Genomic DNA, 21,935 nt, shown 5'->3' on the forward strand with positions numbered 1-21,935 from the left:
TCGATGGCAGGAGCCAGGTGCTTCTCCTGGTCTCCCATGGGGTGCAGGGCCCAAGGACTTGGGCCATCCTCCACTGCCTTCCCGGGCCATAGCAGAGAGCTGGCCTGGAAGAGGGGCAACTGGGATAGAATCCGGTGCCCCAACCGGGACTAGGAACCCGGTGTGCCAGCGCGACAAGGCGGAGGATTAGCCTAGTGAGCCGCGGCGCAGGCCGACAAATGCAGGTTTTGAGGAGGAAGAGATGGAGTACATTTTGCGACGGCTTTCTGGCAGCTGAAAACTATGCAAGTGAAAAGTGATTAAGCTGCCATGAATAGAAAAAGCTACCATAGAATTTTTGTCTTAGGCTTTTCTAAAAAAATTTTTTTTAATTTGTAAGGCAGGGTGATGAGAGAGAATCAACCTTCCATCTGCTGGTTTACTCCCCAAATGGCCCCAACAGCCAGGCTGGACCAGGCTGGACCAGGCTGGAGCCTGGAATTTCATCTTGGTCTCCCACATGGGTGGCAGGGATCCATGTACATGGGTCACCTTCCACTGCTTTTGTAGGCAGAAAGCTGGATCAGAAGTGGAGCAGCTGAAACTCCAACTGTGCCCCATGGGATGTAGTGTTGCAGATAGTAGCTTAAGGCACTGTACCACTAAGCCAGGCCCTTAACCCTTAAGGTTTTTCTTTTTTTTTTTTTTTCTTAATAGGACAATAGAAAACAGGAAGTAGTTTTCACTTTTCTAAGCTGGGACCCTAAAAACTGTCCTTGATAACCTGAAACAGTAATGTATGCCCAACCCATGTTAAGGGTTGGTGGCAGTGAACAGCCTATCTCATTATGGGGGTGGGGAGAGCACAGGAATTTAAAACTTACCACACATATTTGAACCTATGAAAATGCCAGGGACTATAGCACTGGCCCAAACCCTGCAAGAGTAAATGACCACTGACAGAGCAGGCACAGAACCACAGAAAGGGCTGAGCAGTTATCCACTGGGAGCTCTCTTTCCACAACTGACCCTCCAATGACATGACGTGCACATCACCATGCTGTCACTTCTGTGTTTTGTGATGTTTCCTGCCTAGGATGTCACCATCCTTCTCTGGTTAACTCCCAATAAAAGCCTTTTAATCCACCATGTAAGTTTCTCCTTGTAGCGATCCTGAAATCTATTGAACCATGAGCTTCTTGGAGGCAAAGATCTTGTCTTATTCTTCATACTGTAGGTAGCTGGTACAGTGTAAAATATACAATAAACTGCTTGCTGAATGAAGGCATGGAAAGCATATTCCTGCCAAGTGGACATCCACCCTGTCCATAAGTACTTTTTGGGGACATCTAACATATATGCCATCCTTTGAATGTCACACCCCTAAACCTAGAAGTGGAAATGAGTTCTGTGTAAAAATGTTTCAGACTGAGGCAAGGTCTGGGGTAGTTAGGATCCTGAAGTTGACATTTTGGTCCCTTCCCTTTTTTTTTTTTTTTCTTTTGACAGGCAGAGTGGACAGTGAGAGAGACAGAGAGAAATGTCTTCCTTTTGCCGTTGGTTCACCCTCCAATGGCAGCTGCGGCCGGTGCATTGTGCTGATCCGAAGCCAGGAGCCAGGTGCTTCTCCTGGTCTCCCGTGCGGGTGCAGGGCCCAAGCACTTGGGCCATGCTCCACTGCCTTCCCAGGCCATAGCAGAGAGCTGGCCTGGAAGAGGGGCAACCGGGACAGAATCTGGTGCCCTGACCGGGACTAGATCCCAGTGTGCCGGCGCCGCAGGCAGAGGATTGGCCTATTGAGCCACAGCGCCGGCCAGTTCCTTCCCTTTTTAAAGATTTATTTATTTTATTTGAAAGAAAGCAAGACACAGAGAGAAAGATCTTCCATCCACTGGCTCACTCCCCAAATGGCTGCAACAGCTGAGGCTGGGCCACGAACACCATTTGGATCTCCCATGTGGGTGGCAGGAACCTAAGTACTTGGGTCATCATTAGCTGCCTCCCAGGTGCCTTGGCAGGAAAGTCGATTGGAAGCAGAGTGGCTGGGACTCACAAGGAGGCACCTCAATACAGGATAGAGGCATCCCAAGTGGCAGCTTTACCTGCTGCATCAGAACACCTGCCCCTACATTCCAGTTCTTTGGCTCTGTCTGCAGAGTATGATGATGTCAAAGACATGCAACTTCCTGCCAGTGAATCAGAGTTCATGGCTGGAATGGGTGTGAAATACCTAAGAGGCACATTCACGGAAAGCAGTTGCGCCTCAGTAGTAATTAGAGTGAGCGAACTAGTGTCCTTATTGCTTTCTACCTCATACACTACAGTATCACAGAGGAAGAATCAAATCACACTGGAAGAACCTGTCTAGCCTCCTTTAGCTTGAACAATACCATCCCTAAAAGACTGAAGGCTCACAGGGCTACGAAGCTCAAAGCCATTTAGCCATGCTCCATTTGAAAGCTATTTAAAGTCAAGATGAACAATTAAATCAATAAATAGGTAGTTTATTAATCATATTAATAACAATGGTGGGTCAAAAAATGAAGAATTCAGCCAATCTGGTAAGCACGGATGAAAATCAAAGGAGCCCTTTTTTATTTTTTAACCCTCCCTCACCCTCCTAGGTTTTTATATCTAAATTATGTGAATGATTCATACACACACCCATTGTGAATCAGTATGGGAAATAATTTCAAGACCTTTGCTAGTTATGAAAGTACAAGTTAGGCTCATTAAGCCTTAGTGGTTATTACATCAGCTGGCCACGGTAAGCAGAGAATGGTTGAATTTTTACACATAAAGTCAAAGTTCATGAAAACCAGCTAAGATGTCAGCTTAAAAAAGTTAAAAAACAAAAACAAAAACCGGCCAACACCCATATGAAAGCAGATACACATGAGTCTGTGTGCCCTGTCCCTACCTTTTCTTCCTCTCCTCAATTTGAGAACTTGCCATGCAACACAGGCAGAAAGGATCATAAGGAATATAAGGAAAAGGACACAAGGCCATGAGGCCTCCTGGATTCCCTAACATCACAAAGGGGAGTGAGGTGGGAAGTACAGAATAATGACTGTCAGAGTCTCCTGGTCAGCATGACTAACTCAACTGTGATACTTTCAGAATAGCAGAAGGGAAGGAAAAAACCTGGGGAAGCTGCAGCTACTGCTTCTGACCAGGTCAATGCATCTGCTACCTCAGAGGCCCTGGACTCAAGCCAATGCACTCACTGAGAACATGAGCAACAGACCTTTCCTCTGTCTATGAGCACCACTGGAAGCAGTATTCCAGACAAGAGGACACAGTTTTCATGTCTATTTTTGTTTTTGTTTTTAAGCAAGGTTTAATTAAACTGTACGGCATTCAGAAGAAAGAAATGTACCAAGGACTCCAACCTGAAACCAGATTACATTGGTGAAGGTATATGCCATTTGGGAAGAATACTGTAATCAAAATATAACTCCAAAATAAATCATACAATAAATTATCTTTTAAAGGAAATTGATTCACATGCAGACGGATGGACACACACACGCACACACACACACCTGCCTGCACATCATGCTAGACTTTTATTCAGTGTTGACTGTGACTTAACATGCTGGTCACTGGGAAAGGATAAAGGTTAGACATGAGAAAAGAAGGTGAGGCCCCTGTGCTGCTGGTGGAATGAGGTTTGAGACAATTAGAAAAGGCCCCCACTAGGTTATCAAAAACAAGAGTAGAAAGATGAAAACAGCAGTTATCAAGGAAGATTTTAATTACTTCAAAGAGGGAGAGGAAGAAAGCACAAAAATCTAACACAAGTAAAGGCACAATGAACGTGGAGTTGAATGGAATCAAACCCTTCCTTCAGTTAAACAGTTTGTTTTTTTTTTTTTTTCCTTTTGGTGTGTGGTTTTGAAGGTGGTTGTAGTTTGATTTCATTGAATCTTGAAGGCAGAGTTGTAATGGCTCTCCCACCTCTAAATCAGGCTGGCTTCATAGAGGGCCACCTCAACCACACAGGCAGAGGCCGAGATTCAACAGGGAAAGGAAGACTGCAACTGGAATGTGGAGAATCTGATTTGCAGTTGATGCAGGTCAGGTAAGCAGAAGGACAAGCAGCTCAATGTAGTGCCATTAAAGGGCATCAGATGCCCCCCACGCCACCCCTAGAGCTTTGCAGAGGGAAGGACCCTGGAGTCACGCTTCTCCCCCACTCCCATAAGCACTCGACCTACAGATTATTTCAAGTGATCAGGAGAATTAAAACACACCCCAACCCTGAGTTGCTCCGTAGTAAGTCTATTTACAATTTTTCCTCGCCCCTCCCCGGGAGGTAAATCTGGGTTTCAAGTGGGAAAGCTACAGGGTGAGGGGATTCCCCCAGTGCGAAGGCCAGTGACTAGTCTCCTTGCCTTTGCCAGTTAGGAGGGCTGGGATGAATTCCTGGAGACAGCAGCCTCATTGGCAGGGTAGCTCTAGGCTCTTTCTCTGCTGGTCGAGGCCGTGGAAATAATGGGCGCAGTACAGCCGAAGCAAATCCCCACCACAGAGCAAACCACACCTGGAATATCAAAGTGCTTTGGTCCAGGTTTGGTGACCAGAGAAGAGGGGGAAGAAGGGTACCTACCTTATTTAAAAACCTGGAGGCCACTGCCCTGTTTCACAGACAGGGCAGTAAGAAACAACTACTGAGTTTTTTCCACTAGGGAAAAACATTACAAAATCAAACCCACACAGGGGCTGTTAATACGGCTTCCTAATGCTTCACTGGGCAATGTCTCTTCCTTCTGAGAGGGGACAGGGAGTTAACAGGACTGGGCAACAGCCTCAACATGAGACCACCCAACCTTCCACTGAAGAGACAACATCCCCACAAGCAGATAAAGAGAGCAGTTTAAAAGGTGAGAAGTTTTAGTGCTCTTGTAGACAGCCCACCTTAAACCTGTATTACAAGCTTCTTTTTACAACATACAAAATAAACCAGTAACTATGAGGATCACATTCCCATCTTCAATAGTAAATATACATGATAATACATCTATTATTAACAGTGGACCAAATAATGTATAAGGCAAAGACATTTAAACAGATGCTGTCATCAAACATGCTCTGAAACAGAAAACCCACGTACAGGATCTAGACATAGGCCTTTTCTCATGAGGCCTAGAGTGAAATACAATCAACACCCAGGTGACAGTCCAACTGCTGGGAGTGTGAGGGGCAGCAGGTCATGGGGAAGAAGGTAGCAGCCCCAAAGAACAGCTGGGGTTTGGCCTCACTTGTGATACTTATTTTGACGCTCCATGTTTGAAATAAAGAAAAAGACACTTTGATAACATTGTACAAAAGGCATCAACTCCCATTTCAAAAATAAATGGGAAGACTTCACAGTCAAAGTTCAGTAACGTGTCAGCATGTACCCTGGAACTCTGCTGAGCGTCAGCCCTGGAACTCTCTACTTTCCCTCCACCAGCATCCCCCCTCTCAGCTCTATTCACTTCAGGATGCTGGGGATACTTCTGAGAGGTAACTGCTAATGGGTATGAAAAGAACAATTAGAAAACGTTTGGTGACAGACCTAATCATTCTTGGTGCCAGAATCAATGTGGTCCAAGGGATGGCTAAGGATAGCAGACCCCATACAAATAAACCAAGTTGGGCCCCTTACCTAGTACTAGGAAAACTTGGGTTTCACCTGAGACAATCCTTAGCCTGTGATCCAACAGATCAGAAAGGTCCCCAAGGCAATTTATGCCTATGATGAAATTTTAAACTAATTTTCCCCATCCTTTTTAAATAGCCATGGTCTGCTGGCTCTCATGGCAAGCTTTGAGCAGCCTCTGCAGGTGGCATCTTGTGTGTGCAAACCAGGAACCCCATCCTGCTGTTGCAGAAAACAAAGTCCCTGTCTCACTGTCCAACCCCAGTTAGAACCTCCACTTTCTCTGTGCTTTTTAATAAAGCAGGACCTGGAAGACAAAAAAGAAAAATGACATACTGCTGGCTGCCAAGGAAGATCTACTGGACTGAGGCACACCTCACTGATGTCTTTGTGTTTCTTGGCATAGAGGAATCTTTGAATATCCCTGTAAGCTTCTACTCACTTCCTTACCCTTCTCTACCCTGCTGTGTTAACCCCTACTGCCTTGGGAAGGCAAGGGTGGTGGGGAAAGGAACGGGAAGAGCCTGCTCAGTCAGTCCGGTTCTGAGTTTCAGTATGAGCAGACCATAAAATCCTCTGTAGCCCCCTCTCCCCTGTCTGTCCCTTCCATGAAGTGCTTCACTCTTACCTTTTCTGTCAGCCGCAGGCAGCCTCCAGGAGCTAAAGGACTCCAAGGCCCACTGACCACTTATGCACAGTAAGAAACAACTGAGACAGACTCACAGTTGAGGTTAAGGCCAAGGTCCAGGCTCAGGCCTTATCTTTCGATCTCTCAACAGAGGTTTTTGGAATTTGTTAATGAATGACTTTCTCGACTAGAAGTGATTTTTTTCTTGAGGGAATGGGTGGCAGAAGGGAGGACGAATATGCCTCAGTCTAGCACCCTGAGGAAATGGGGCAGAGAGTCTCAGAGGGCTCAAATGGCTCCTGGTCCCTTTGCTGCAGAGGAACCGACTAGCTCCAAAATGATCCTCAGTTTACTTTACCCTTTCTTTTATTAAATGTTTAGTTTAACTGATTAGTATTTAGTCTTTATACCCAACTTATCCCTGGGCAGTGGGGAGGAAGAGTGAGAAAAAAAACAAAATACCCCTAAAAATAAAGGAAACCCATTTCCTTGCCCATTCTCCAAACCTGACCTTTAAAACAGATCACTTCTCTGAAAACTCCTTTCCTGTTTCACTAATAATGTCCCTCTTCCCCAGAAGTCCTTGCCATGCCAGCCTCCTAAATGATGAAATATCGTACACCTGCCAAGCTTCCCCACAGCTGGGAGGAGGAGGTAGGGCTATCATTCCTCACCCTGCCCCAACAAGTTAACTCATCACAGCAAGGCACCTTTCCCCAGGAGGAGAGCAGGAGACACAGAAACTTCTGCCTCATTTGGCTAGCAAGGCTTACTAGAGGACGGATGCAGGGTTTGAGACCCTACTGCAATACAAAGAGTCCGATCGCCAAATCCAGAGACGAGATGCATAGATGGAGGTGAGCTGGGAGGACGCTTCGAGTCTGGGGGTTGGTTGCACTGGAGAAACAAGTTAGGAGCTCTCATGCAGGATTCAGGGGAATGGAAGGGACCATCTGAGAAGTAGAGAGGGTCCATCCTTTTCCTGAGAACAGGAGCAAGCCAGGCTTCACCTGAGAATGGGTGGCAGAGGTGGGGCTCCACGGGCAGCTAAAAAAAAAAAAAAAAAAAAAAAGAAACAAAATAAAAACCACACACATACAGATTACCCACCAGACACTGAAAAATCCTCAAATCCCTGAAATGAGAGGCTCTTGAAGCTCAGCTTTAAAACCTAGGTACATGGAGCAATATGTGCCATATGGGTGCCGAGTCCAATCTGCTCTACTTCTGATCCAATTCCCTGCTAACATGCTTGGGAAAGCAGTAGAAGATGGCCCAAGTCTTTGGGCCCCTGCACCCATATTTGAGATGCAGATGGAGCTTCTGGCTTTGGTATGGCCCAGCACCGGCCAATGCAGCCATTTGGGGAATAGAACGGTGATTGGAAGACCTTTCTGTCTCTGTCTCTCCCTCTGTAACTCTGCCTTTCAAAGACATACATAAATCTTAAAAAAAAAAAAAAAAATCTGGGGACTTGGGATGAGTACCTAGCCTAGCGGTTAAGATGCCCATTAACATGCTGATTAAGGGGCTGGTACTATGGCACAGTGGGTTAAACCGCAGTATGCAGTGCCCTGTGGGTGCTGGTTTAAGTCCTGGCTGCTCCACTTCCAATCCAGCTCCCTGCTAATGTGCCTGAGAAAGCAGCAGAGGATGGCCCAGTGCTTGGGCCCCTGCACCCATGTGGAAAAATCAGAAGCAGCTCAGGGCTACTGCCTTTGGCTGGGCCCATCCTTGGTCATTGTGGCAATTTCAGGGTGAACCAGCGAATGGAAGATTCTCTGTCTCTGTGTAACTCTGCCTGCCTTTCAAATAAACAAATCTTTTTTTTCCTTCTTAAAAAAGAGCCGGCGCCGCGGCTCACTAGGCTAATCCTCCGCCTTGCGGCGCCAGCACACCGGGTTCTAGTCCCGGTCAGGGCACCGATCCTGTCCTGGTTGCCCCTCTTCCAGGCCAGCTCTCTGCTGTGGCCAGGGAGTACAGTGGAGGATGGCCCAAGTCCTTGGGCCCTGCACCCCATGGGAGACCAGGAGAAGCACCTGGCTCCTGCCTTGGGATCAGCGCGGTACACCGGCCGCAGCGCGCCTACCGCGGTGGCCACTGGAGGGTGAACCAACGGCAAAAAGGAAGACCTTTCTCTCTATCTCTCTCTCTCTCACTGTCCACTCTGCCTGTCCAAAAAAAAAAAAAAAAAAAAGATGCTGAATGGGGCCGGCGCTGTGGCACAGCGGGTTAACGCCCTGGCCTAAAGTACTGGCATCACGTATGGGCACCAGTTCAAGTCCCGGTTGCTCCACTTCCTATCCAGCTCTCTGCTATGGCCTGGGAAAACAGTAGAAGATGGCCCAAGTCCTCAGGCCCCCACACCCACGTGGGAGACCTGGAAGAAGCTCCTGGCTCCTGGCTTCGGATCGGTGCAGCTCCGGCCATTGCAGCCAATTGGGGAGTGAACCATCTGATGGAAGACCTCTCTCTCTGCCTCTCCTTTCTCTGTGTAACTCTGACTTTCAAATAATAAAAAAAAAAATTTTTTTTAAATAAAAATAAAATAAAAGATGCTGGCTAAGACACCTGGGTCCCACACTGGAATACCTGGATTTAATACCAAATCGTCAGTTTCTGACTACAGCTTCTTGCTAATTCAAATCCTGGGAGGCAGCAATAATGGCTCAGGTAACTGGATTCCTGCCACCCACAAGGAGTCATGGATTAATTACATTGTTTTCTGGCTTCAGACCTCATTGTTGTGGGCATTTGGTGAGTGAGCCAGCAGCAGGGAGCGCTCTCTCTCTCTCTGCTTTGCAAATAAATACATTTTAAAAAATCCAGCAATAGGGGCTGGTGCTGTGACACAGCGTAAGGGTAAAGCCATGCCTGCAGTGCCAGAATCCCATATGGGCACCAGTTCAAGTCCCGATTGCTCCACTTCCAGTCCAACTCTTTGTTAATGTACCTGGGGAAACAGCTGAGGATGGCCCAGGTCTTGGACCCCTGCACCCATGTGAGAGACTTGGAAGAAGCTCCTGACTCGTAGTTTCACCCTGGCCTAGCCCTGCCGTTGTGGCCATTTAGGAGTGAACCAGTGGATGGAAGACCTCTGTTTTCCCTTATCTATCTGCATCTCAGCCTTTCAAATAAATAAATCTTAAAAAAAATTTTCAGAAAAAAGGTGTTTTTTTGGTTTGTTTTTAAAAAAGAAAATGAAGGGGTAGGCATTTGGTGAGGTAGTTAAGATACCACTTTGGGGGACAGGTGTTGTGGCACAGGTTAAGCCTGTGACACTTCTGATCCAGCTCTCTGCTAATGTAGGGACTAGAAGACAGAGGAAGATGGCCCAAGTACCTAGGTCTCTGCCACCCACGTGAGAGACCCAGATGGAGTTCCAGGCTCCTGGCTTCAGCCTGGCCCAGTCACAGCTGTTGCAGCCATTTTGGAAGTAAACCAACAGATGGAAGGTCTGTCTCTCCCCATCTTTCCATAATTCTGCCTTTCAAATAAATAAAATACCTGGGGTGCAGCAGGTTAAGCCACTCTTTGGGATTACGGCAACCCATAGTGGAGTGTCAGTTTGAGTCCCAGACACCTTGATATATATTTCCAATATAGCTCACTGCTAATGCACCTGGAAGCAGTAGATGATGACTCAAGTACTTGAGTCTCTATGTAGACTCTCTACATAGATTTGCCTATGTGAGAAACACAGCTGGAGTTCCCAGTTCTTGGCTTCAGCCTGGCCCAGTATTGGCTACTGCAGACATTTGGGAAATGAACCAGTAGATAGAAGCTCTCTCTGTGGCCTCTTCCTCTCAGTCAATCTGCCTTCCAAATAAATAAATAAATAAACAAACAAATCTTAAAGGGGGGGGGGGCAGGGTTACAGTGCAGTGTGTTAAGCCATTACCTGCAACATCCATATCCCATATATAAGTGCCAGATCAAGTCACAGCTACTTTGAACTTCCGATCAAGGTTCCTGCTAACATGTCTGGGAGGCAACAGATGATGGCCCAAGTACTTGGGCCCCTGCCATCTACATGAGACACAAGGAAAGAGTTCCTAGCTCCTAGCTTCAACCTAGCCCAGTCATGGCTGTTGCGGGCATTTGGAGAATGAAACAGCAGAAGGAAGATCTTTCTCTCTCTTGCAAATAAATAAATAAATCTAACAAAAAGATACACCACTTGGGACACTTGCATCCCAGCTCTAACCTCCTGCTAATGTAAACCCTGGGAAGCAGCAGGTGATGTCCAAGAAACTGGGTCCCTGACATCCAAATGGGAGACCTAAACTGAGTTCTAAGATCCTAACTTCAGCCTGGTCCAGCTCCCGCTGTTGTGGGCATTTGGGAAGCAAACCTGCAGAAGGAAGAACACTCTCCTTCTCATTAGCTTTCAAATAAATAAAGTGAATTTGTATTAAACTTTCTTTACTCTTCTCACCTCGATTTGTTTTGCTGGGGTATATTCTCTGAAAGTGTTTATATTCTTCTGGAGCAGGAAAATCCTCTACTGGATGGAAGGAATACTTTGATTCAAAATCATCTGGGAAAAGAACAAAATATTGATTCCTATCACTCTTCCTTGTGTTTCCACAGACCTCTGACCACTACAATCGTCCCCCTATACCAATCTGAGTGTATGAGTGTATTCTGATGTGCGTGATGCTGGCCTCGCCCACCACATTAAGATTCCTGAGAACAGCACCCGTGTGCTCAAAGGATCTTTATATTAAGGAGTCTTTGAGCTGATTCTTTAACTGTCATCATGGGAAACCAATTCAACTGAAATTGGTAGAGAATTAACCTAAAATGCGAATATTTGTCTGCAGCTAGTTGAGAGATCTGAGTGTGCAGCACAGCTCAACTAGCCACCTCACGGTCCCCAATCCCACTTTCTAGGGTCCCTCTACAAGAAGGCTCAAATTTTCTCTAGTGTGTGGTTTGATCACATTTCTAACATTTTTACAAAAAGAACATACATCTACAGAAAAACCCTGGTCCACCTAATAGGAACAGACTGAAATGTGAAGGAGTGCCCCCATTAAGGGATCTGGAGTGCTATGGCTGCAAGGGCCCTTACAAATCTATTCTGGCAGTCCTCAGCAGAGGCAATACCAACATCCTCCTTCTCCTGGGGCTTCATCCCAGCCTAATGAATTAGCAGAAACTCTCAGGCAAGGGTCTTAATATTTATAGCCTTGGCATTGGCCGGCGCCGTGGCTTAACGGGCTAATCCTCCGCCTTGCGGCGCCGGCACACCGGGTTCTAGTCCCGGTTGGGGCGCCGGATTCTATCCCAGTTGCCCCTCTTCCAGGCCAGCTCTCTGCTATGGCCCGGGAAGGCAGTGGAGGATTGCCCAAGTCCTTGGGCCCTGCACCCCATGGGAGACCAGGAGAAGCACCTGGCTCCTGGCTTTGGATCAGCGCGGTGCGCCGGCCACAGCGGCCATTGGAGGGTGAACCAACGGCAAAAAGGAAGACCTTTCTCTCTGTCTCTCTCTCTCTCACTATCCACTCTGCCTGTCAAAAAAAAAAAAAAATTAAACATTTATAGCCTTGGAAAAATTCATCTGATATACTCTATTTTTTTTTAATTTCATAAATGTGATTTTACAAAGTCCAATTTTGTATTGTTGTGGCTTCCCCCCCAACCTCCCTCCCTCCCGTGGCCCTCCCCTCTCCCTCTCCCATCCCGCCCTTTATCGAGTTTCATTTTTAATTACCTTCATATACTGAAGCTGATATACTCTAAACCATAAATAATGATCCTTGGAGGGCATGAGACTGGCTTTAGAGTTAATATAACACCTACTGATTACACCTCAATCTATTCCAAAGCAACCATGCCTGGAATTCACACAAGGAAAGGCATGTCAATGGACAGGGCACAGAAGTCTAGGGGTAATGTGAGGAGAGGGACTGCTGTGAACCAAGAGATACCAATGGCCAATCCCAGCCTGCACTAGCCATGTGGTGGCAGCCAAGGCACTGGAGTTAGCAAACTCCCCAGAGGAACTATAAAACCAAACCAGCTAGCTACTTACCCAAGAAAGACCGGACAGTGGTGATGGAATCTCTGTGGCCATTCCTCAGAGGTGGTGGAGGAGGGGGTGGCCCAGCTGGTGTCCTTGAAGGCGGAGGTGGGGGCTTTCCTCGGCTCAGGGGTTCTGACCCATGCATTCGGTATGGTGGGGGGGGAGGCGGAGCATCCCTGGCACCATTTCGGATCATGGGTGGTGGGGGTGGAGGAGCTGCAATTAAAATCCTAAGTAGTTAGGCCTGGAAATGGAGACAGCAAGGAGTACAGGGCTTTGACAGACATTAGGTAGCAGTGTGCCCTGGCCTGAGTCTTGGGGAGGCAGGTTAAAATATGACATTCACCTTCCCCTCATCTCAGTCTGCAACAGCATTATTATTCTTCCAGACACCAAGGCTCAGAATAAATGTATGGCTTTGTGTGTATGTTTGTGTGTATGTGTGTGCGTGCACGAGCAAAGCAAGATTTATTTAAGTCAGAAACCACCTACCGCTGCAACAGGAGGGGGGCTCCGAGAGAGACCCCCAAATGTATGACCTTTTCTCATTCCCCTCAAGTCAGTTAATAACCCTATCTATTCTTGATTTTCTTTCCTCCTGTTCCCATGCCTTCCTCTACAATCCCTTCTAGATTTTTCTCATATTTAGCTATTCTATTTCCAAATGTTCTCCTTGCTTCTAATGTCTTACCACTCCGCTTCATGTTGCATGCCACCTTATGCATCTCCTTCAATACTTGTTGAAAAATTTTCAAGGGCTATTTCCTATACCATAAAGTCTCATATCTTCTGCTTACATGGCAAACAATTTTATCAGTTCACCTGAGCTTGGTGTCTCCTCTTCCTTAATTCCTAGGCTGTATTCTGTATTTCTACCACAGTCTGTATATACCCCTACCATTCTGTAGTATCACCATTAACTGTTTTATGTTGTTTTTTAAGATTTATTTCTTTTTTGAGAGGCAGAGTTACACAGAGAGGGAGAGACAGAAAGAAAGGTATTCCATCTGCTGGTTAACTCCTCAATTGGCCACAATGGCAGGAGCTGTGCTAATCTGAAGCCAGGAGCTTCTTCCAGATCTCCCATGAGGGTACAGGGGCCCAAGCACTTGGACCATCTTCCACTGCTTTCCCAGGCCATTGCAGAGAGTTGAATCGGAAGTAGAACAGCTGGGACTCAAACCAGAGCCCATATGAGATGCCAGCACCACAGGCAGAGGCTTAGCCCACTATGCCACAGTGCCGGTCCCTGTTATATGTTCTTATTTTCCAAGATACTATGTATTCCTTAATGTCAGATCAAGCAGCTCACTAATCTGGATTCTCCAGATCAGCCAAATGTACTGCACATAGTAGGTGCTCAGTAAATGCTGAATAAACCAAATTACATATTCTCTCTTGTGACTCCCCCACAGCACTCTGGAATTTTTTTTTTTTTTTTTTTTAACTAGCAAATCCTACCTATCCTACAAGGCTCAATTCAAGTCCCATCTTCTCAAGGCTCTTCCAAAGCATTCCACTCTATTCTGAGCCCCACTCCTGCTCCTTTGTTCTCCCACAACATCTACAGGCCATGTCACTTATTTTAGCACTCAACAGAATAGACTAAATGAGTTTCTTTAAAATATGTAGGGGCCAGCGCTGTGGTGTAGCAGGTAAAGCCAACACCTGCAGTGCCGGCATTCCATATGGGCGCCGGTTCAAGTCCCAGCTGCTCCACTTCCAATCCAGCTCTCTGCTATGGCCTGGGAAAGCAGTGGAAGATGGCCCAACTCCTTGGGCCCCTGCACCCACGTGAGAGATCTGGAAGAAGCTCCTGGCTTTGGATAGGCGCAGCTCCAGCCGTTGTGGCCAGCTGGGGAGTGAACCAGTGGATGGAAGACCTCTCTGACTCTACTTCTCTGTGTAACTCTTTCAAATAAATAAATCTTTAAAAAATATAAAATAAAATATGTATAATAGGTTCATCTTCAGAAGTTACTTATCTCCAGTGATAATCTTATTGCTCCAAAAAACTGTGAACAACTCTTTCAGATTGTTTCTAAAGCCCACTTACCACAAACAGCCACATGTATCATGACACGATGACCACATTTTATTTCTGAGGTCATCTCACCACCAACAACAAAAATATTTACACATATTTCTGATTCTTTTTGCCATTTTCAAAAGTCAGATTCACCCTTAAAAGACAAAAATTTGCCATCATGTAGGAGGTAATGTCAAAGCATGTTTGCAGAAACGGCTACATCACCAGATTAGGTTACAATGTGACAATATCTTTAAGTTGTATTACTCCTATGTTTTGAATCAATTGATATATTATAGCTACTACCACTTACTGGGTATCCAAAATGTTCCAGGCATTTTATATTTATGAAACATTTTAAAGATTTTTTTTTTTTTTTTTTTTGACAGGCAGAGTGGATAGTGAGAGAGAGAGAGACAGAGAGAAAGGTCTTCCTTTTTGCTGTTGGTTCACCCTCCAATGGCCACCGCGGCCGGCGCATCTCGCTGATCTGAAGTCAGGAGCCAGGAGCTTCTCCTGGTCTCCCATGTGGGTGCAGGGCCCAAGCACTTGGGCCATCCTCCACTGCCTTCCCGGGCCATAGCAGAGAGCTGGCCTGGAAGAGGGGCAACCAGGATAGAATCCGGCGCCCCAACCGGGACTAGAACCCGGTGTGCCAGCGCCACAAGGCGGAGGATTAGCCTGTTAAGTCACGGCGCCGGCCTAAACCTTTAAAAGATCTTAAGGCCACCCCTGCAAAAAAAACATGACAAATGACCCCTACTCCATAAATGAGAAGACTGAGACCTGGGTAATTTGTCTAAGGTCACAGATCTAAGACAAGCAAACTGAACACACAACTGCTCTTCTCACTACCCCACAGTTTTTTGTTTTGATTTTTTTTTTTTTTTTAAGATTTATTCATTTGTTTGAAAGGCATAGTGACAAAGAGAGGGGGAGAAACACACAGAGAAATGGCTTATCTGAGGGTTCACTCTTCAAATGGCTGCAACAGCTGGGACTGGACTAGGCTAAAGCTAAGAGAATGAAACTCCATCAGGGTCTCCCAAATGGATGGCAGGAGCCCACGCACCTTGGCCATCATCTGCTGCTGGCAGCTGAATCAGAAGCAGGGTAGCCAGGACTAGAACTGCCACTCTAGCACGGTATACTCATGTTGCAGGTGGTGGTTTAACCCACTGTGCCACGAGGTCAGCCCTCCCAACTACCGCACAATTTTTCTTAACTACCCCAAGTATTATGCATCTTATCTCCCCAACTAGATTTGCAATCCAGCAAGTTAGAAGTGTGTCTTTTGGTAATTAGGCCATGTTCAGTATTCTAATATACACAAGTATCAATCCTCCTGAATTGCTGTCAGAACTTCTGCAGTAACCATAGTAATGAGATGATGTGTAACCACACAAATGTGGCCTACACATCAGGCCAAATAAATTTTAGTTTTTGCTTCCCCTAAGACACACTCAGAATTGTCAACTCTCCTTCTTTTCAGGTATCTTTAAGTATGGCCAGGAGCAACAACCAAAGAGAAATCTCAATACCTCTCAGCAGATCTCTAAGCCGATTTTCATTCCAAGCCTGCCCAAACCAAAGCTCTTTGAGGTCACTCTGAAAGTATTCCCTAGAATTCAGCTTTCTCAAGGCTCTCAGTAAATTCTGTATCTATGCCTAGGCCAGGGCCAGGCAGTCAAGAGAGACAGTGTTAGGTAGGCTCACAAGGATACTACACAGCAAGACACTGGGCAGGTGACAGTGAAGACAGTCAATCTGGACAGACCAAACAGAACAGGAGGAACCTGTGTGCCTCCTCCAGCTCCTTCCCTCAGGGAGGGTCATCCCCACCAGGCTTTGCTATCTCCAGTAAGCTTCTCAATTCTGTCACATCCACTTTTTTTTTTTTTTTTTTTTGGACAGGTAGAGTTAGACAGTGAGAGAAAGAGAGAGACAGAGAGAAAGGTCTTCCTTTTTCCGTTGGTTCACCCCCCAAATGGCTGTCACAGCTGGCGCTGCACCAATCCGAAGCCAGGAGCCTCCTCCTGGTCTCTCATGTGGGTACAGGGCCCAAGCACTTGGGCCATCCTCCACTGCCTTCCCCGGCCACAGCAGAGAGCTGGACTGGAAGAGGAGCAACCGGGACAGAATCCAGCGCCCCAACCGGGACTAGAACGCAGGGTGCTGGTGCCGCAGGCGGAGGATTAGCCTAGTGAGCCGCGGCACCGGCCATCACATCCACTTTTAAGATGGTTTCAAGTAACACAGAACCCAAGGATGCTAAAAAACAACCAGTTTGCAAAAGAAGCCCTGGGGAGTACCTTTTGGAATACAAGATAACCACAATTTTGAGGAAAAATGATGGTATCAATTCCTTAAATAAATTTTTAAAAATCCCTTTAAAATGGGCAGTTTTTTATTCTTTAAAGAAAAAATTCAGGAAACAAACTCTACGGACCAATCATGCTGGTTTTGAAGTCTCTGAGCACCCTAGGAAGGCAAAAAGACTTTCAAATACAAATAATTCATACAGAAACAAAAGTAACTTATCATATGTTATCCAATGATTTAATTAGATATAAGTACATGAAGTACTTGTAATCTCTTGGACTAAAACCAGTAACATTTAACAGCAGACTATACTTTCACATATATTTTCATTTCACAAAGAAAACAAACTCAGATTATTAGACTGCCCAGTGTCACACAACAAATAGAGCCAATACTCAAAAGACTGCTGACTAAAATACCTCATTTTTTTCCCCAATGAGTCACCCCTAAGAACTGCTGCTCTAGTTACCAATAATGGAAACAAAGTCAAGACCTCAGCCTTACCTCAAAGTTGATGATACTCGGAGAACAAGCCTCATAACTCCAAAATTTTCTAAAGAAACCCCAGAGAAAGAACTGACAAGAGGGAAACAAAAAAGTCAGCAACCATTTAAAACTACTCAGCTCAATCTAAACAAACTGTATTTTTTCTGCTTCTATTCCTGGACAGGGGTAAAAAAGATAGGTTTTGTCCAGATAAAGGGTCTTTTTAAAAATTCCTAAGTTAAGGGTATGGGTGTGTGGCTCAGCAGTTAAAATTGCCACTTGGGTTAACTGCATCCCATATCAAGTGTCTGGTCAAATTCCAGCTCCCCTTCTGATGCTGCTTCCTATTAATGTGCAGCCTGGGAGACAGTAGATAATGGTTCAAATACTTGGGTTCCTACCAACCATGTGGGAAAACTGGACGAATGGAATTTCAAGCTCTTGCCTTTAGCCTGGTTCAGCCCAGACTGCTGTATGCATTTGGGGAGTGAACCAGTGTATGAAAGATCTCTTTTCATCTACCTCCCTGCCTTTTAAACAAATGAAAATAAAAATTAAGGGGCCAGTGTTGTGACACAGTGGGTTAACGCCCTGGCCTGAAGCGCCGGGACGCATCCTGGCTGCTCCACTTCCTATCCAGCTCTCTACTATTGCCTGGGAAAGCAGTATAAGAGGACCCAAGTCCTTAGGTCCCTGCACCCATGGGGGAGACCCAGAAGAAGCTCCCGGCTTCTGGCTTTGGATCGGCGCAGCTCTGGTCGTTGTGGCCAATTGGGATGTGAATCATTGCATAGAAGACCTCTCTCTCTGCCTCTCCTCTCTGTGTAACTCTTTCAAATAAATAAATCTTTAAAAAAATAAAAAAAATAAAAATTTAAAAATAAAAATTTCTGGAGCCAGCTCTGTGGTGTAGAAAGTTAGGTAAGCCTCTGCCAGCAGTGCTGGCATCTGATATGGGTGCCAGTTCGAGTCCTAGCACTTCCACCTTAGAGCCAGCTCCCTGCTAATGCGTCTAGGAAAGCAGCAGCAAATAGCCCAAGTCCTTGGGCCCCTGGACCCATGTGGGAGACCTGGAGAAACTCCTGGTTCCTGGCTTCGGCCTGGCCCAGCTCCAGCCATTGCAGGCATTTGGGGAGTAAACCAGCAGATCAAAGTGTGCTCACTTGCTTGCTCTCTCTCTTCTCTCTCTCTCTTCTCCCCTTCTCTATCTCTGCCTTTCAAATAAATAAATAAAACAATTCCTAAGCCAATAAAATTGTAAGCCTGTACTCTATAGCAAGGGTCATCTTAGTACTATGTCCTTAAGCTAAGGAAATACAAGGTCAAGAATGCATGAGGGGGCCGGCGTTGTGGCTCACTTGATTAATCCTTCGCCTGCGGTGCCAGCATCCCATATGTGCACCAGGTTCTAGTCCCAGATGCTCCTCTTCCAGTCCAGCTCTGTGCTGTGGCCCAGGAGGGCAGTGGAGGATGGCCTAAGCGCTTGGGCCCCTGAACCCGCATGGGAGACCAGGAGGAAGCACCTGGCTCCTGGCTTCGGATCGGTGCAGCGCAAGCCGTAGTTGCCATTTGGGGAGTGAACCAACAGAAGGAAGACCTTTCTCTCTGTCTCTTTCTCTGTCTAACTCTGTCAAATAATTAATAAATAAATAAATAAATAAATAAATGCATGAGGTTGGGGCCTGCGCTGTGGCATAGCAGGTAAAGTCGCCGCCTGTAGTGCCAGCATCTCATATGGGTTCCAGTTCAAGTCCCGACTGCTCCACTTCCGATCCAGCTCTCTGCTATGGCCTGGGAAAGCAGTAGAAGATGGCCCAAGTCCTTGGGCCCCTGCACCCGCGTGGGAGACTGGAAAGAAACTCCTGGCTCCTGGAGCACTTGGGCCATCCTTTGCTGCCCTCCCAGGTATAATAGCAGGGAGCTGGACAGGAAGCAGAGCAGCCAAGGCTTGAATTGGCACCCACATTCAGCCCACTGCTCTACAACACTGGCTCCCTGCTTCCTTATGTTGTACTGCCAACTCTCGGGGACAAATCTGTTATGTTTCCAACCAAGGAGCAGCACAGGATAATGGCATAACTTCCTAATCCTCTATCTGTAGAGAATAACTTAAAAAAAAAAAAAAAAAAGCTTTAAAGACACAGTGGGGGCTGGTGCTGTGGCATGGCAGGTTAAGCTGCCGCCTGCAGCACCAACATCCCACATGGGTGTCAGGTTTGATTCCCAGCTGCTCCACTTCCAATCTCACTCCCTGGTAATGTGCCTGGGAAAGTAGCGGAGGATAGCCCAAGTCCTTGGGCCCCTGTACCCACATGGGAGACCCAAAAGAAGCTCCTGGTTCCTGGCTTCCATCTGGCCCAGCTTTGGCTGTTGCAGCCATCTGGAGAGTGAACCAGAGGACAAAAGATCTCTGTCTTTCCCCCTCTCTGTAACTTTTTCAAATAAAATAAATAAATCTTTAAAAAAAAAAAAAAAGCCATTTGTGGAGGGTTTGGTTCAAAGTTTAATATAGGAACCCAAACTCCCAGGTTCAAAAGGACCCCACAGAGCTGTCCTGGTCTGGCCCCTCTCAAAACTTTAATATTATTTTGTAAAAAACTAAAATAAAAATAAAAAATAAAAATAAAAACCTCTTCTACTAGGGTTCTTTAATCCTCTCCCGCTCCCGCCCCTCTGCAAACTCAGGCTTTGGGGACCATTACTACAATCACTCCCTTACACACGCCCTCCACTCCTGTGCTCTACTCTCCCTTACAGTCCATGTGCCTAGAAAATGTTAATGCTGGCTAACTGCAACCCCATCTTTTTATTTTGTACCTGCAAATGCACACCATGCTGATTAATTCCATCTGAAACATATGGCCCAGACTCTCACGTGGGCCTCTCATGTGGCTGGCTGGTTTCCCAGGAGCCATCCCTAGTCCATCCACCCTCCCATGCTCCAGATGACCATTTCATGCCTTTTCTCTCCTTCCCTCACCTCATTCACAGCTGATGTTCTTGCTTTCTCTTACGGAGAAAACACACGTCAGTCAGAAGCTGTCCACACGCTTCTGCCAGTACATCCACCTACTTGCTTCTATGCTTTCATGCTCCACCTCCCGGGTTGTCCTTTGGAAGAATGACCTGTATTCCTACCTAAGGCCAAGCCCTTACCCAAGGTTCAGATTCCATCTCCTCTTGCCTCCTCAAAGACATTACTCTAGCAATTTGGTACCTCTCTCCTGATCTCAATTTTTCCTCTCTCTACTTCCTCGTGTCACTCAATTCATCAGCAAACAAACTCATCTCACAACTTGAGAAAACAACAAAACAAAAAACTTCAACCCTCCAACCCACATGCTCCGTGGCATCCATTTCATTTATATACAGTCTCGACCCTCCCACCCCAGCCTTTACAATAAACTCCCTAAGGGATTTCTATTATGCTATCTGCAATTTCTCCCCTCTTACTCATGCATTCTTGAACCCACTATTAGGCTTTCACCTTCACCCTCTATGCTGCCACTGAATTGACCCAGGTGTCACTCTTGATGCTCAGACCAGTGTCAATTCTCAAGTCTCCAACTTACCTGACCCATCTGCAGTACTGGACACAGTTGAACAGTCTACCTTGGAGTCTTTATTTTAAAGATTTATTTATTTACTTGAAAGGCAGAGTTAGAGAGAGAGAGAGACAGAGTGAGACAGAGACAGAGAGAGAAAGAGAGAGAGAGAGAGACAAAGATAGAGAGAAAAGTCTTCTACCCACAGTTCACTCCCCAAATGGCCACAACGGCCAAAGCTGGGCCCATCAAAGCCAGGAGCCAGGAGATTTTCTGGATCTCCCAAGTGAGTACAGGGCCCAAGCACTACGGCTATCCTCTGCTGCTATCACAAGCACATTAGAAGGAGTTGGGGCCGGCGCCGTGGTTTAACAGGCTAATCCTCTGCCTTGCGGCGCCGGCACACCGGGTTCTAGTCCCAGTTGGGGTGCTGGATTCCATCCCGGTTGCCCCTCTTCCAGGCCAGCTCTCTGCTATGGCCCAGGAAGGCAGTGGAGGATGGCCCAAGTTCTTGGGCCCTGCACCCGCATGGGAGACCAGGAGAAGCACCTGGCTCCTGCCTTTGGATCAGCGTGGTGCGCCGGCCGCAGCGGCCATTGGAGGGTGAAGGAAGACCTTTCTCTCTGTCTCTCTCTCACTATCCACTCTGCCTGTCAAAAAAAAAAAAAAAAAAAAAAAAAAAAAAAAGAAGAAGGGAGTTAGATTGAAAGTAGAGCGGGGGCCGGCACTGTGGCATAGGTTAATCCTCCACCTGTGGTGCAGGCATCCCATATGGGTGCTAATTCTAGTCCTGGTTGCTCCTCTTCCAATCCAACTCTCTGCTATGGCCTAGGAAAGCTCTAGAAGATGGCTGAAGTACTTGGGTCCCTTCACCCACGTGGGAGACCCGGAAGAAGCTCCTGGGTCCTGGTTTCGGATAGGCCCGACTCCAGCCATTGTGGCCATTTGGGGGAGTGAACCAGCAGATGGAAGACATTTCTGTCTTTCCCTCTCACTGTCTGTAACTCTGCCTCTCAAATAAATAAATAAATACATAAATAAATAAATCTTTAAAAAAAAAGTAGAATGGCTGGGGCTCAAACCAGCACCCCCATGGGATGCCGGCACCGCAGGCAGCTGCTTTACCTGCTATGGCATTGCACTGGTCCCTCCAATGGAGTTTTTCCATCTCTCTAGTTTTGTTCCTCCCTTCCTCATTGGAGGCTTTTCTTAGTGTACTCTACTGGTAAGCTTCACTTCTCTTGACCCTAATGTAGGAGGGCCCCAAG

At 46.5% G+C, this 21,935-nt stretch overlaps 1 protein-coding gene across 6 annotated transcripts in view; it reads right to left on the reverse strand.

Annotated features, from left to right (window-relative positions):
- Nucleotides 1–2,462: 2,462 nt before the first annotated feature.
- Nucleotides 2,463–21,935, reverse strand: part of WIPF2 (WAS/WASL interacting protein family member 2) — a 60,635-nt gene continuing 41,162 nt past the window's right edge. For all 6 annotated transcript variants that reach the window (XM_062215467.1, XM_062215468.1, XM_062215471.1 and 3 more), the window contains 3 exons: nucleotides 12,295–12,501; nucleotides 10,693–10,794; nucleotides 2,463–7,301 (listed from right to left, as the gene is read on the reverse strand). In XM_062215467.1, the coding sequence (XP_062071451.1) occupies nucleotides 7,261–7,301; nucleotides 10,693–10,794; nucleotides 12,295–12,501 (350 nt within the window). In that variant the 3' untranslated portion in view covers nucleotides 2,463–7,260. The remainder of the gene's footprint in view (nucleotides 7,302–10,692; nucleotides 10,795–12,294; nucleotides 12,502–21,935) is intronic.

This window comes from Lepus europaeus, chromosome 18 (assembly GCF_033115175.1).
Source record: "Lepus europaeus isolate LE1 chromosome 18, mLepTim1.pri, whole genome shotgun sequence".
Taxonomy (NCBI): Eukaryota; Metazoa; Chordata; class Mammalia; order Lagomorpha; family Leporidae; genus Lepus; species Lepus europaeus.